Below are 17,426 nucleotides of genomic sequence, written 5' to 3' on the forward strand. Positions count from 1 at the left end.
TAAGACTAACCTTAAGGATTTAAACCTACTTCTTATGCAAAAACTGTGCGGTGCTTATAAAGCCTACCAAATGGAACATCTTTTCAAGGAGAAGCACTATGCATCGCAGATTATAAAGTCAGCAACATACCTCTGAGATGGATTGCAGCTTAGGCTCTAAATCCCACAAGTTCCTTGCTTGTGGTTTAGCTGCTGAGGACCATACAGTTCATCACAAAAGATGATTTTCACCTTCTGGAAAATATATGACCTGAGAAATACCGCACAGTAATTGGTAAAGATTTGTGCCAAACTCCTGCAGTGATAAAGACAGCATTTTCAGACTGAGACCAACAGGGAAGTCACATAAAATGAAATTTCATATTGGATATGACAATTTAAATTGGACAATAAAGCTGGAATTTAATAGATTTCCTTAGAGAAAACAGGCTGCATGCTTAAAAGAGACAAACCCATTGTGGGTTTGTCCTCAAAAACAATATTCAGTCCAAGATACCGGTAAAGATAAAGTGAAAAAATTTTTAATGCTGCATAAGAGCAAGTGGTCAGCCGCAATTATACGTTTACCATGTACAGCTGCTAGAAGAGACAGACAGTGGTTTCTAGGAGGAAGGTATGCCAAACCTAATGAAAAAATCTTTCACAGAAGCAAGTAAAGATAAGCTGTCTCCGAAAAGGAAAAAAAAACAAAAACATTGTGATATCTCGCTTAAAAAAGCACCTACGGTTCAAATGACTGTTGTCAAAGTTTCCTACTGGAAAGTCAAGAATAACATTGTGTAACAAAGAGCTAAGCATGAAGCTGGGAAACGCTGTGTTGCTGTGGTATTTAAACGGAAACTTGTGGTTCAGGTTTAACTTTGATCTGTGATGGCACTGAAATATGGGATGAAGTAAAAAGATCCACAAACTGTAATGCATTTGTTGTGATTTAATGTAAAATGCTAATTTAAGTTGTGCGTAACTTTAACAAAAAAGAATACATCAGAAAAATTTGGTATTTGTTATCAGTGCCCCAGAAAACCATGGAAGACAGCATGCATGCATTAAGAGGAGAAGCTTGACTTAGGCTCATTCCGAAGTTAACTTGGCTCGTACTTATCTCCCACTTTATCCAGGAATGCAGCAGTCCTGGATAAAGTGGCAGACTACCAGACTTCCATCATTGCAGACACCTCCAGCTCTGCTGGGGTAAGCCTGAATGCTGGGATAAGACTGGATAGTCTCTCAGCGGACCTGGGTTCTCCCCTGGACCTCCTCCCGTTGTGACGTGCCTGTAACGCCTGCCAAGGAAGGCATCCAGGGGGCATCGGAAAAGAATTCCGAGCCCCCTCAGCTGACTCCTTTCAATGTGGAGGAGAAGCAGCTCTACTCTGAGTCTCCCCTGAAAAACTGAGGTCCTCACCCTATCTCTAAGGGAGTGCCCAGCCACCCTGCAGAGAAAGTTCATTTGATCTGCTTGTATCTGGCAACTCGGTCTTTTGGTCATGATCCAGGTTTCATGACCACAGGTGAGGGAAGGAATGTAGAGCGATTGCTACATCAAGAGGTTTGCCCTTTTGCTAAGCACTCTCTTCACTATGACAGACTGGTGCAGAGTCTGCATGATAACAGCAGTCGCACCGTTCAGTCTATCGATCTCCCGCTCTATTCCCCCGTCACTTGTGAACAGGACCCAAGATGCTTTCACTCCTCTACTTTAGGCAGGGACTCTACTCCAAACTGAACAGGACAGGCCATCATTTTTCTGGTCAAGAACCATGGCCGTGGACTTGGAGGAGCTGATTCTCATTTCGGTAGCTTCACACTTGGTAGGAGGGAGCCATCAGAACCACATCATGTGCAAAAAACAGGGACGAGATTCTCTGGTTCCCAAACCAGACCCCCTCCGTTGTTTGGCTACATCTAGAACTTCTGTCCACAAAGGTTATGAACAGCGGTGGTGGAGTCCAACAAACACCTGGAACACATCTGAACCTAATGCTGGCAATGCGTACCAACTTCTGTACCCTTTCTTATGCAGGAGAACCACCATGCCAGTCTTCCAATGCAGGGGTACTGTCCCGGACCTCCACGCAGTTTTGAAGAGGGGTGTCAGCCAAGTGATCCTCACAAAATCCAGAGCTCTAAGATATTCAGGGGAGTTTGCATCCACCCCCAAAGTCTTGCCACCATGGAGTTTTTTGAGCAACAAGGTGCCTTCACCCTGAGCGATGAACGAATCTGGGTCTGAGCACTCCATCTCTTCATCCACCATGGAAGGCGTTTCAGCAAGATTAAGGAGATCCTGAAAGTATTCCTTCCACCGTCCTCTTTCAGGGTCAGCAACTGCCGCCTCCCACTGAAAACAGGGTAGGAAAGCACTGCTTTTCCCTCCGGAGGCAGTTGGGTATCCTTATTTTAACATGGTATTCATTAAGGGACAATCTGTGACTTGCTCAGAAGTTTATTAATAAAACACCTCTTGGGTTCAGAACTGGGGTCTGTATTTCTCGATCACTCCCTTCCAGGTGTCAGTTTCATTTCCCACATGGGTGTTGAAGTCCTCCAGCAGAATGATGGAATCACGGGGAGGGGCTCAGCTGAACCAGGTGATGTAATGTGTCTCAATTTTTTTGTTCATCATGGGGGCTTTGTCAACTGCTCTTTGTCTGACACGTCACCCAGACCCTGTAAACCTTGGGAGAGCCTACTCGGAACATTTGAGCCCATACCAATATAGCCTTTAGGATCATCCAGACACTAAAACCCCTCCACCACATTAAGCTGGCTGTTCAAGGAGGGGAAGTTGTTTAAATAGAGAAAAACAAGAGAGAAGGTTGGATTGTTTTCTGCTCAAGCGCCTATCATTTACATGTCCTTAAAATTTGAAATTGTAATTAGCATGAGATAGTGTTTGGTTATAAAAATAAATACACAAATTTTGAATGGTTTGGATGTACAAAACCAATCTAAAAATGTAAAAATAAGATGAAACAACAAATTTACCAAGACATGGTGTTGAAAAACTGAAAAGTTGGGGAAAATAGCATTAGTCAGGCCAGGTGGAGAATCTTTTGATAATTAAAAGTTGGATATAGAGTTGGCAGCATCATGCTGCATGTATGTTTTTCATTTTATATAGTGACAAAAACTCATGGGAGTTGGCAAAGTACAGTAGGCTACTTGAGACAAGGGTGGAAATTCACCTTCATTAAGGACAATCCTTATCATCCTTCCAGGCCTATAATTAAATGGTTTAGACTCACTTATATTATATATATCATATATAATGGCCTAGTCAAAGTTCTGGCTCTACACCAGATAAGATCTGTGAGATTACTTGAAAAAGTCAGCATGAGGATTAATCATGTTTTAATTCCCTAGATGTACAAATTTATATGGATATACCCCCCCCCAAAAAAAAAAGCTGCAGATGCAATGCAACAAAAGGTGGTTTTATAAAGTATAGAATCAATATTTCGTAGAAACGCACAAAACACTTTACAGATCTTTCTTTTGTAGAACAATGTGAAAGCCATGCATGATTCTTTGCATTTAAAAATTGTCTACTGCTCTGTCTTTGTACATCACATAAAATCTGTGCGATGGGAATCACAGCAAATGCTTCTCTGTGTAGAGGTTCCATGTACTCCTGCACCTGTGGGTTCTCACTGGAAGCTCGGGCATGTCTCTGAAACACATGGATTTTAGGGTAACAAAAGTAAGTGTTGTATGTCTCTGGACAGAAAGAAGCCAGTTTGAAAAATAATTGGTTCTTTATTAGAGGCTCTCCAGGGTGAGATTTATTGAAGAAGAAAAAAGAAACAAGGCTTTGTTCCCATCATCTGTTTGTGATTTAAGCTCTCCTACTTTACTCTAACAAATCTTCTTTTGCTTAATCTTCCATGTGGTTACGAATAAAATTTATTTTGAATATAAAAGCAAAATATGTAATAATATACAGGAAAACACCTACAATATGGATCTTGAGTGATCATTTATCTGCTCAGTGAGAAAGTTGTGAAACAAAAATTTGGCACAAAAGTCTGAATGGATTTGTTTTCCAGTGTGGGAGCTGCAAGTCGTTTTCATTATGGGCTATTCTGATGTTTTTATTAGTCTTTAATAAAGGAGATCAGTTATTTATATTATGTAGCTGAGGTTGAAATTCTACCTGACTATTTGCATTACAAAAGGAATCTGTTCCAGATAAAGCTATTTTATATTATTGACCAGTTTTCAGGTCTGCATACTTCCACCTTCGCAACATTAACCGTCTCCGTTCCTCCCTCACCACTCATACTGCCTCTGTCCTTATCCACAGCCTCATCACCTCCCGTATTGATTATTGCAATTCTCTTCTTTTTGGCCTCCCTCATAAATCTCTCCATAAACTTCAACTTCTTCAGAACTCTGCTGCTCGTGTCATCACCAGAACCCCCTCCTTCCATCATATTTCCCCTGTTCTTCACCAACTCCATTGGCTCCCAGTTCAATTCAGAATTCAATTTAAAATCCTTCTCTATACTTTCAAAGCCATCCATAACCTTGCTCCTCCATATCTGTCAGACCTCCTTCACATTGCCACCTCCTCCCGCTCCCTTAGATCCTCCTCCTCCATCCACCTCACTGTACCCCCAGCTCGACTTGTCACCATGGGGAGCAGAGCCTTCAGCCGCTCTGCTCCCCAGCTCTGGAACTCACTTCCTCCTGACCTCCGCAGTATTGACTCTCTCCCCTTATTCAAAGCCAGACTCAAAACCCATCTGTTCCAGCTCGCTTATTTGTGATATACTGCTCTTTTCCCTATCCATGATTGTTTTTTTGTTTTTTATGTTCCTGTATCTGTATTTTGTATTTTCATCTCTTTTTATTTATTTTTTTGTATTATTTGTAAAGTGACCTTGAGTGTCAAGAAAGGCGCTGTTAAATAAAATGTATTATTATTATTATTATTATTATTATTAGCTTGGAGCTGATTGAGGGTTATAGCATTGTTGGCCAAAACCATGTTTACTATCTCCCTCTCTTGCTGTTCTGTGAACATAGGAGGCCTTCCCCCTCGTCGTTCCTGACCCTCAATCCTATGTAGAAACAAAAACAGTAAACAATAGAACAGTAATTTCACAGGAAAAGGTAACAGAAGTGCTGATAGTGCATAGAATACAGTACTGTAAGCAGTTGCTGAAACCGTGCAGATGTTTTTGATATGATGATATTTTTACAATACCTATTTTCCAGTCGAAATGTTCTTACCACACTTGCCACTGTGTATCAGCTTAGATTTGGCTGTACTCTCAGTCAAGCCTCCCTCATCATCAGGCCGTGGTTGACAACGTGGTCAACCAGTGTTGCGCGGACCTCATTTGTCAGATTCGTTCCTCTTTGAGCACGTTCTTGTCTTCCTCTTCCTCTACCTCCAGCATGGCTTCCATCTCTTCCTCCTCTGTTGATTCCTCCTCTGTTGATTCCTCTTCCTCCCCTTCCTCCTCTTCCTCCTTGTCCTTCTCTTCCTCCTTGTCGTCCTCATCCTTGTCCTCGTCCTCCACCTCGTCTTACTATTTCTCTGACTCTTTCCATTGTGCTTGAAGACCGATGAACTCACCTGCTGCTTTTTATATTGCTAATACACCTGATTGGTGTGTCTACAATTAAGCAAACAAGTGTTTGCACACCTGATGACTGTGTTGAATCAATTGGTTGGAAGGTGTGGTAATTTGACAGTCAGTGCTTTGGTATTGCAAGGAAGTGACTTTATAATAGATTTTTGTGTGTAATGTATGTTAAGTGTGTTTAGTGTTTTGCCAATCACTGTGTGTAGAGTTTTGCAACAAGTGTGAGGTTGACAATGTGCTTATAGTTGTGCAAATATGGGCTGATGTTTTGCTTCTTGAGTGTAAGGTTTTGCTAATAGTGTGCTATTTTTTACTTTAGTGTGTAAGCAATCCAAAAAAACTGTAATGTAGATGGGCACAATGAAGGTGGAGATGTGGGAGCACTCAGCTTCACTGACAAAGATGTGAGTTGTTTAAGAGGGCCAGTAACAATGGTGGAAAATGACGGAATGAGGCAAATTTTTACGTGCCCGAGGGGTCCCTTCATTACAGTTTTTTCTGAATGCTTAAGCGCTAATCGTGATTCTTGTAGCACAATTTCTAAAACAATTAATACGTATAGCAAAACCACTCACTGAGTTTGCAAAACTAAAAGCACAAACACTGCATTGCACTCAGTTTGCAATTTTGTACCACACATTTTGCAAAACTGTAGGCACAATTCACTGCACAACACTCTATTACCAAATTTCCAACACACTCCTAGTAAAATCATACACATGTATGGCTATCATTAACACTATTTTGCCAACTGTCTGGCACACTTTCACATGTGAAAACTGTTTTAGATAATTAGTTCTCTTTGCAATCAGCCTAAGCACTATAAATAATAATAATTGATAATGACACCATCTTTCAAAATAGGCAATAAGCATTTCTTCATGAAGTCGTGTACTTGCACGCCACAGAATAAGAATGAAACAAATTTACAGAGTTCCTTTCGAGAGAAACACAGAACATGTAAAGCAACTGTGATATGACTATGTGCAGGTAAGCTATAGTGTCAATGGTTCTGAATTTGGAAGTGCATACTGTAGTGCTGTGCATGGGCCTGATGTGATGCATTTGTTTTGTCTTGTCCAGAGAGTGATGGAACTAGAAGCAGATGCCATGGGACATGAGCTACTTTTTGTAGATGAAGCTGGTTTTAACCTCAGTAAAACCAGGAGACGTGACAGGAACATTATTGGACATAACCAATACATAACATAACCAGCTATAAGCCAAAATGGTGTTGTTCCCCATCATGCAACCATAGGCCCATACAGCTCTGCACACATTATTGCATTCCTGGACACCTTACATGACATGCTCACTGTTCAGAGACCAGAGCATACCCAATATGTCATCATATGGGACAATGTTAATTTCCATAGGGCTGCTTTGGTCCGCAACTGGTTTACAGACCACCCATTCTTCATGGCACTCAACCTGCCTCCATACTCTCCATTCTTAAATCCCATTGAGGAGTTCTTCTCTGCCTGGCGCTGGAAAGTGTACGACCGTCATCCTCATCAACAGGTAGCCCTTTTACAGGCAATGGAGGAGGCATGTGGAGATATTGACCAGGCATCATGTCAGGCCTGCATACGGCATTCAAGGAGATAATTTCCCCGGTGCCTTGGACTGGAGGATATTGCATGCAATGTGGACGAAATTTTGTGGCCGGACCCAGGAAGACGACATGATGTAGGCTGATTGTTTTTTTTTGTTTTTTGTGAAATTACTATTTTGTGTTCTGACTTTGTCTTGGTTTTGATGAGTGTGAATAAACAGCAATACTTGAAATTTGGAACCTTATATGTTTACATGACACTATGACAAAAGTATGACCTCAAATTGACATCTGTACACAGAGAAAGAGAAAGCCAGATGTGTTTTGTATTCATACCATCAGTGTGTAGTTGGCACATTGTGTGCTTAGTAGATGATGGCTTGTGTTTACTGTTTGATACGAAAACACCATTTTTACAAAGGTGTGAGGAGTTAATCTAGCTGTGTTCGCTTTTGCAAGAGAACTGCAATGTTTTGATAATTGGGTGAAAGGTTTTCTTATTTGTGTGTAGAGTTTTGCAAAAATAGCCAATAGTTACAAAAAATGTGCTTAAGCAATCAGAAAAAACTGTAATAGAGGAGCAAGAGGTCATTAAAACAGGAGAGCTAGTCTCTAAAACAGACATGGCTATGGCTTGATGCTAACATGTTTGTTATCTGTCAGAATTCTGAGAAAAAAAGTCAGAATTCTGAGATTAAAGTCAGAATTCTAAGAAAAAAGTCAGAATTCTGAGATTAAAGTCAGAATTCTGAGAAAAAAGTTTGAATTCTCAGATTAAAGTCATAATTCTGAGAAAAAAGTCAGAATTCTGAGAAAAGGTCAGAATTCTGAGAAAAAAGAATTCTGACTTTTCCCCATACTAAACTGAAATAAAATCGAAAAATCAGTTAAACCACCCCCACCCCACAGTGGCCCTAATCCTCTAGTTTTGTTACCCATTCATATCAACAGATTTGTTTTGACAACTTTCCATTAATTTGGCACCAAAATTACTTTTTTTTCTTTCTTTTTTTTAAAGTAATTGTGGTCAAACATTTTAGACTGTAGCAACAGTGCTCTCTGGTGGATGAGCAATCACATATAGCCTCAATCTCACAACATAGTTAAAGTGATTGGGTAACAGAGTGTGATGCTTCCCTAGCCTGGCCAGGGAAATTTTTCCCATCGCTTCTAATGAGCTATGTGGAATAATTGAATTCCTGGGATACAAATGAGGGTTTTATATGCTATAAATACTCTCAGAATAATTATTTTGTTAAATGGGCTGATAATTAAGATGTATTTTACAACTGTGGTTGAACAGTAAGTCCTGTAAACTCCTTGGAAAAAAAATAGAAAACTTGGCCGTTTGAAGATGGCCAGCCTGTTTCTCAAAATAAGAGAAGAAAGTACTGGATATGAAAATGGAAACTGATTTTACGTATCTGCCCTGCATTCTGACCTACACCAAAAATACCTCATAAAACTTTAATTACTTGTTGAAATCAAATGCAGAACTCATTTTAAAAATCCGGTTGAGGGATAAATTGGCAATAAATAGGTAAACCGATACATATGCTGCATGTCCTCCAGCGTGATCAACACCACGGGAAGAAATAATATTCTTATTTAAGCTACTATGTTCCTTTATAGTAGCTGATACTGTATTTACATTTTCCCCCAATTTCTACCTTAAATTGTAATTCAGGAAAGACTTGAATATTACCCTCTGAATAGAAATAAAGCAGGTCTTATTAAAGCATCATAAATAAATTAGAAACAGTTCAAGGTTTTATTTATCTTAAGTTATTTTTACAAAAAAAGTGAGCTTGCATTAAGTCTTGTTTATCTTTGCAGACATCTAGAGGGAAAGCTTTAAGTAACAGTGGAAAAAGTGAGGAAAGGTTAGTGATTAATAATAAGCTGCTGAGAGCTGTGATGCTGTTGCTGCTTCTGCTCAGGGTTGCAAGAAGTTGTGTTCGTTATGTGACCCACACAGCACCATACAAGATGTCCTGCAAAATAGACCTAATTTTATTGTGGTAAAAGAGTGAGTTCAGGGATATAGGTTAAAAAAAAAAGGCTTTGAAGAAAAGTTGGATTCTTTTTCATGTCCTGTTCTAATTTCAGTGATGGAATGGACTTCAACTGGTGTGACGTGGGTTGGACTTCTGACCACACAAACATGGAGGAACATGTTAGAATCAATCACTTTCCCAACCATTGCGAGGTAAGAAATCATTATTTGTCAAATTTTGTTGTTTTAACGACGAAAAAATTTAGATTTTCCTTTCTTTTTTCTTTTTTGGATCATGAAGCCAATAAGCTAAAATGGACCACGAAAAGAAAAATTATACTTTACTCTCTAATTAGAAGATCCAAGAAACATTGTTGTGATTTTAGGTAGGAAAATCTCATGGCAAAGGGATTTTCCTGTTCAGAAAACTGAAAGACATTATAGACTGGGAGAAGGTAATTAATTTTCACTTAAATGTCTTCTTTGGGGAATTAGTTAGCTAAAATCTGGATTTAAATTCCATATCTGTGTGATCAGACTTTTGTACCTGTTTTTTCGACAGGAAAGCTCCCGCAGAGAGGAGCAGAAAGATGCAGCACACTTGGAAATGTACATGGTACAGAGATACATAGAGAACCCTTACCTGATTAATGGTAATGAGCTGGAATAATAAAAATAGTATGCTGTACTGTATATAAGATATCACATAATCCTATGTCCATGTGTTGTAAAACCTGATGTTTTTCATTAGGACAGGCAGGAAATTTGATCTGAGAGTTTATGTCCTGTCCATGCTTAAGCCTTTAAGCATTTGGTATTATTTACCATGTCTACATTTCTGCATCATTATATCTGCATATTGTCCTTTTATTTCAGTACGTTCCTTTAAGAGCATGGTTATACAGAGATGGTTTTGCTCGCATCTCAAGCACTTTTTCCCTCAGCAGCATTGACGATAAGTGCATCCCTTCATGCGTGTTTGAAACTCCCCTGCAAAGATTGGGATGAAATGGTTCAGTGTAATCCAATTCGTCAGATTCCTCTTCCTTCAGATTTCTGTTCTCCTTAGTGTTGCTTTTCAGACATGCACCTCACTAACGTGTCTGTTCAAAAGACTGCGTCTGACTACGATCCAGAAAAGGTATGTATAGTAAAAATAAATTGTACAATACATTGCAAAAGTATTTTTTACTGCTAAATATCATGTGGAAGTGAACTAACAGTGAAACATGGTGTTGGCAGCATCATGCTGTGTGGAGGCTTTCCTCCCTTAGTGACAGGGACACCAGTGTGAGTTAATGGAAAGATAAATCCAGCTGAATAGAGTAAAATCCAGTAATAAAAAACTTTCAGAGGCTAAGTTCTATAGGGAAGTTAGTCAAAAGTTAAAATCAATTGTTGATAAACTGTGGTACATGTGCTCTAGTGGTACTTAAACTACCCGTATTTATATTCCGAAGAAAAATTGACATTAGTTGTTTATCATGCAATATCGTGCTTGGTAACCTCTCTAAAGTAAATAGTATACTAATACTAGAGAGAAATAAATACTGTAAATGAGGGATCCAGCTATGGTTTGTAATCTAATCTCTAACTGTAAACTGCTTAAAAATAGTATTTTGGCTAAATATTTGAAAACTTTGCTCATACAAATCTAGTTGGTGATGAAAAACAACAAGTGCCATATGTTTTTCATGCAGTAACAGTTGAATGTGAATGTGAGTTCAGTGGTCGGGTCAGAATCCTCATCTGAAGCTCATTTAGGATCCACAGCAACACTTAAAAACTCATGTCCCCGATGCTCTCCATCCAAAACTATGACCTATTTTCAAAGAGAAAATTACCACAATTAAAGCTAGTATAAAGATTGTATACACCAATGGTATAAATGAAAGGGGGCTTGACCATCAGCACAGGAAAAAAGTAAAAAATTTTAATTTTTTAAATGAAAAACTTGCTGGTTTTTTTTCATCCATTTTACCATTCTCCACAACATTGTGTTGATCTGACATATACTAGTTCCAAGTTTGTAATCCAACAAAATTACTGGGAAGTTTAAATGGTATCAACATTTTTAAAAACAATTAACAATACATTATGTTGCTATATGGCATTAAAGGTAAGCCAGTGTCTCATTGTTCTGGTTTTATACTCATTTAGGGTTGCAAATAGCATATTCAACATCAAAAGGTCATTATAAATGACAAACACTGTTTTGAGCTCTATGGTTATGACATTCTACTGGACCAGAACCTCAAACAGTGTTTATTTAAACTACCAGAGTGAGCTTTTGCCTGTTTTACAATACTCCTGCTCTGTTCACAATAAAAAAACAACAGATAAACCAACATGGAATATGATATACTTGTCTAAAATAAAATAAAATAGCTATGCTATGATATTATTTTTACGGTGAGTTAATTATCCACAGAGGGACTGTATAAATATGAACAGCTGTCATGTAGGGTTTTCTATCCCTCTGGCTCCAAAGGGAAGTACAGGTGCTGGTCATAAAATTAGAATATCATGAAAAAGTAGATTGATTTCAGTAATTCCATTTAAAAAGTGAAACTTGTATATTATATTCATACATTACATACAAACTCATATATTTCAGATGTTTATTTTGTTTAATTTTGATGATTACAAATGACAACAAATGAAAATCTCAAATTCATCATATCAGAAAATTAGAATATTACTGAAGACCAATAAAAACAAAGGATTTATAGAAATGTTGGCCAACTGAAAAGTATGAACATGAAAAGTATGAGCATGTACAGCACTCAGTATTTAGTTGGGCCTCCTTTGGCCTGTATTACTGCAGCAATGCGGCGTGGCATGGAGTCGATCAGTCTGTGGCACTGCTCAGGTGTTATGATAGCCCAGGTTGCTCTAATAGTGGCTTTTAGCTCTTCTGAATTGTTGGGTCTGGTGTATTGCATCTTCTTCTTCACAATACCCCATAGATTTTCTATGGGGTTAAGGTCAGGAGAGTTTGCTGGCCAATTAAGAACAGGGATACCATGGTCCTTCAACCAGGTACTGGTAGCTTTGGCACTGTGTGCAGGTGCCAAGTCCTGTTGGAAAATGAAATCTGCATCTCCAAAAAGTTGGTCAGCTGCAGGAAGCATGAAGTGCTCTAAAACTTCCTGGTATGTGGCTGCGTTGACCCTGGACCTCAGAAAACACAATGGACCAACACCAGCAGATGACATGGCACCCCAAACCATCACTGACTGTGGAAACTTTACACTGGACTTCAAGCAACGTGGATGAAGTGCCTCTCTTCTTTTCCTCCAGACTCTGGGACCTTGATTTCCAAAGGAAATGCAAAATTTACTTTCATCAGAGAACATGACTTTGGACCACTCACCAGCAGTCCAGTCCTGTTTCTCTTTAGCCCAGGCAAGACGCTTCTGACGCTGTCTGTGGTTCAAGAGTGGCTTGACACAAGGAATGCGACAGCAGAAACCCATGTCTTTCATACGTCTGTGTGTGGTGGTTCTTGAAGCACTCACTCCAGCTGCAGTCCACTCTTTGTGAATCTCCCCCACATTTTTGAATGGGTTTTGTTTCACAATCCTCTCCAGGGTGCGGTTATCTCTCTTGCTTGTACACTTTTTTCGACCACATCTTTTCCTTCCCTTCGCCTCTCTATTAATGTGCTTGGACACTGAGCTCTGTGAACAGCCAGCCTCTTTAGCGATGACCTTTTGTGTCTTGCCCTCCTTGTGCAAGGTGTCGATGGTCGTCTTTTGGACAACTGTCAAGTCAGCAGTCTTCCCCATGATTGTGTAGCCTATAGAACTAGACTGAAAGACCATTTAAAGGCTTTTGCAGGTGGTTTGAGTTAATTAGCTGATTAGAGTGTGGCACCAGGGGCCATCAATTTTGAACCTTTTCACAATATTCTAATTTTCTGATATGATGAATTTGAGATTTTCATTTGTTGTCATTTGTAATCATCAAAATTAAACAAAATAAACATCTGAAATATATGAGTTTGTGTGTAATGTATGAATATAATATACAAGTTTCACTTTTTAAATGGAATTACTGAAATCAATCTACTTTTTCATGATATTCTAATTTTATGACCAGCACCTGTAAATGTTTGCTGAATGCCATCCTCCATCTCTTCACAGGTGGTTAATTGAGGTGAATGCATCGCCATCATACCTGCCCAGCAATCAGGAGGATTATGAGATGAAGTACAGACTGCTGGAGGACACTCTGAACATTATTGATACGGAGGGAAGGTAAAATGATTCATTTTCACTTTGATAAATTGTTAGAGCTCTCTGTATTTTCATTCAATGCAGACTTTGAAAATATTAGTTTTCATTCAGTATAAAAGAATTGCAAGCTATGATTATAAAGCTAAGGATGGACTAGTATATAATCGGACTTCAAGATAAAGTCTGTATAGATGATGACAAGCACTAAGAGATTGTATCTTATCATAAGGCTGACAGGCAAGGAGAAAAGAGTGGGAGGCTACTATCTCATGCGGAACAATGGGCCTGTCTATAGAGAGGATGTTGGCCTAGAAACATTTGACAGTTCATGCTTCTATACCAACACATACTTGGGTAACTTAACATTGAATTGAATGCTATGTTATGGATGTATATGTATAAGCGTTCTGTTAACAGGGGTTTGTTTAATAGTCCAAATCACTAAAATAATAATAACCGTCTGTATTTTTTTCTGCTCTTCATTCCAGGATGTGCGAATGACAGGGAAAAGCAGCTTGGCCGTCTTTTTAAACCATTACCATTTCAGAAGAAGGTGTAATAATGGCTGGGATTTTTAACATGCTTTTGCAACTTTTTTCGTTGCCCTTTTTTTTTTTACAGTTCTAACGGGTAACAGATGTTCAGCTTCCTTAAATGTGTAGAAGCATGATTTCAATTTTAGATCAGTTCTGAACGTACAATAAGAAGGGTGGGTGACAGACAAAAATGTCGTCCTGTATTTTATGTTAAAAAATAGGTGTAAAAAGGTGTAACATAGTGCAATTTTATATTAAATCCTCCTTCATTTCTAGCCCCCTTAATTAAATCTAGAGCAAATACTTCCCTTTAGAATCAACTGGTGTCCATTTTAATCTCAGCATGCAGGTCAGAAATTAAGAAGTGAAGTTTAGATGAGAGTTAGAAGATGAAACAGCGTGTCAAGGTTCGCATATATCAGCTCACTTTGCAGTCCATCATCTGGAAATAATATAACAAAACTGCAAACAAGGAAGACACGGCAGGGGTAGCATCAACTGTAACTTTGGAGGAGCTGCAGAGATCCACTTTTCTTGACAAGACCTTCGCTCCCCCAATCTGACAATTGCTGAAAGAATTACTGAAAGAGAGCTATCAAATTTAACACAGGGTCTTCAAACTTTTTCACTTCTTGACCCCCCCACCCCGTCCTTGGGTAATGGAGAGGTTGTGCAAGGACGCTGTTCCATGTTGGTTTGTAACAACATGTGGGTGAGGAACTAAACCTCCCACCCCTATGCAGCACTTCCACAATCCCCAACACCTGAACCTGCCAGAAAATAAAACAAATTGAGTTTAATCAAAGTTGCATGATGCTTTTGATAATGTACAGTGGATTTGTATCAACAACAACTATATGGATTTAATTTACACAATAAAATTAAAACTGCTGCTACAAAGTTTTTGCTGTCCAGCTTTTACTCATAGTTTGCAGTATAGGGGGAGACATCAGATAGTTGGTTAGAGGTGACCATATTTATAATATGTGTGTTACGTGTAATGTATAGTTAAAACATGGCATTTCACCCTTAACGAACTATACTTAAGGAGAAAACAGGTAGTGGAACCTTAATGCTGTGTGGATGCTTTTCCTCAGCTTTCAGCTGGTAACACTCTGGAGAGTGTTGGCCTAGTGGTTAAAGCAGTAGCTTGGGCTCTGAGAAGGTTCCATGTACCCGGTTCGATCCCCACGGCCTGCACTCTGGGTTCCTGAGCAAGACCTTTAACCCTACACTGCCCTCCGGGTGCCACACAATGGCAGCCCACTGCTCCCCAAGAGGATTGGTCAAATGCAGAGTGAAATTCCAAATTGTGGGACAACAAAGGGATTTACATTACAATTCATAAAAGATTGACCTTCCCCCAGACCAAACGCCATAAAACATAGACAGACCTATGGGGGATTGGTTTAAACTGAAGCATATTCTTGTGTTAGAATGGCAGAGTCATGCTCAGGTTGTTGCACTTTGTTTGCCTGCTTACTTTTCGCTATTAAAATAATAAAAGCAAATACTAAAAAATAAATAAATAAATAAAAATCCATAGGATCAGTATTGTTGTGTCCAAAACGTTTATTTCTATGCCTTACAAATACTTGCATCCAACACTGAGAAAAAATAAAATACCACAATCTTTCAGCGTGCGTCATAGTGTACACCTTAACACCATTTGCATGTCCTGATCCTTTGACTATGGCTTTGACATTTAACATAAATATATACTTAATGAGTGCAGTCAGAGTACATCACATTTACATTAATTTAGTGCTTTGAACGTTTAAATCAAACTACAAATATGGATAAAGCACTATAATATTAACAATGCTTAACAAACGTTATGTATGCAGCATAACGTGGAGGTGATTTGCACATCATTATTACAGCCGACCCGCCATGATATGACAAAACTCCATTCAAATTCTTGGGATGACTGCAGAGGCCAGAGAAGATACATTCAGCTCTTCCACAAAAAGATTTTCTCTAGATTGTGACCATGTAAACATGTAGATGACAATAATAAATAAGAGTCAAGCACTATGTCCCATAAATATAACTATGGTATAGAAATTCTGGAAAAATACACATTTACATTCGTAGCAAACAATCCATGGCCCTCAACGACAAGACGAGCTCGGCTCCATTTGAAATGCATCAAAAGATTACAATTCTAGCTGTTCAATGATGCAAAGCACTTAGAAACAAAAATAAAAAAAACACACACTGGATGAAGCACAATGCCTTAAACAAGTCACACCTTAATCCAGTGCCTCTATTTATGTTAAAAGACAGAGTCATGAAAGAATAAAAAAAAACTATTAAAGATTAAATTCAAACATCAGAAGTTGCTGGATTTTTAAAAAATGAAATGCAGTGACTTGTTCTAAACATCATTAGGCATCACTGATGCTCATACCTGCTGTCATTCATGTAATCTCTTATCTTACAGTAGCAGAGAACTGAGGGATGAGAGTGCAGTGCATTAAAATTCAGAGTATAATCCCAGCTGTCTCCATGTTACATCTAAGCCTTACAGGTGCTGGTCATAAAATTAGAATATCATGAAAAAGTAGATTGATTTCAGTAATTCCATTTAAAAAGTGAAACTTGTATATTATATTCATACATTACATACAAACTCATATATTTCAGATGTTTATTTTGTTTAATTTTGATGATTACAAATGACAACAAATGAAAATCTCAAATTCATCATATCAGAAAATTAGAATATTGTGAAAAGGTTCAAAATTGATGGCCCCTGGTGCCACACTCTAATCAGCTAATTAACTCAAACCACCTGCAAAAGCCTTTAAATGGTCTTTCAGTCTAGTTCTATAGGCTACACAATCATGGGGAAGACTGCTGACTTGACAGTTGTCCAAAAGACGACCATCGACACCTTGCACAAGGAGGGCAAGACACAAAAGGTCATCGCTAAAGAGGCTGGCTGTTCACAGAGCTCAGTGTCCAAGCACATTAATAGAGAGGCGAAGGGAAGGAAAAGATGTGGTCGAAAAAAGTGTACAAGCAAGAGAGATAACCGCACCCTGGAGAGGATTGTGAAACAAAACCCCTTCAAAAATGTGGGGGAGATTCACAAAGAGTGGACTGCAGCTGGAGTGAGTGCTTCAAGAACCACCACACACAGACGTATGAAAGACATGGGTTTCTGCTGTCGCATTCCTTGTGTCAAGCCACTCTTGAACCACAGACAGCGTCAGAAGCGTCTTGCCTGGGCTAAAGAGAAACAGGACTGGACTGCTGGTGAGTGGTCCAAAGTCATGTTCTCCGATGAAAGTAAAATTTGCATTTCCTTTGGAAACCAAGGTCCCAGAGTCTGGAGGAAAAGAAGAGAGGCACTTCATCCACGTTGCTTGAAGTCCAGTGTAAAGTTTCCACAGTCAGTGATGGTTTGGGGTGCCATGTCATCTGCTGGTGTTGGTCCATTGTGTTTTCTGAGGTCCAGGGTCAACGCAGCCACATACCAGGAAGTTTTAGAGC

General features: G+C 39.0%; 1 protein-coding gene across 1 annotated transcript; it reads left to right on the plus strand.

Moving 5' to 3' along the window:
* The first annotated feature begins 5,957 nt into the window (after positions 1-5,957).
* On the plus strand, positions 5,958-14,030 carry ttll9 (tubulin tyrosine ligase-like family, member 9). Its single transcript, XM_038283137.1, is given in 14 exon segments — positions 5,958-6,001; positions 6,974-7,118; positions 9,093-9,181; positions 9,262-9,414; positions 9,416-9,456; positions 9,539-9,603; positions 9,711-9,801; positions 9,905-9,929; positions 10,009-10,109; positions 10,231-10,289; positions 11,339-11,409; positions 13,297-13,410; positions 13,619-13,743; positions 13,878-14,030. Coding segments are annotated over 14 exon segments (1,194 nt in total). The 3' UTR covers positions 13,949-14,030.
* The last annotated feature ends 3,396 nt before the right edge of the window (positions 14,031-17,426 follow it).

This window comes from Cyprinodon tularosa, unplaced genomic scaffold (assembly GCF_016077235.1).
Source record: "Cyprinodon tularosa strain WSP-4 unplaced genomic scaffold, ASM1607723v1 ctg19, whole genome shotgun sequence".
Taxonomy (NCBI): Eukaryota; Metazoa; Chordata; class Actinopteri; order Cyprinodontiformes; family Cyprinodontidae; genus Cyprinodon; species Cyprinodon tularosa.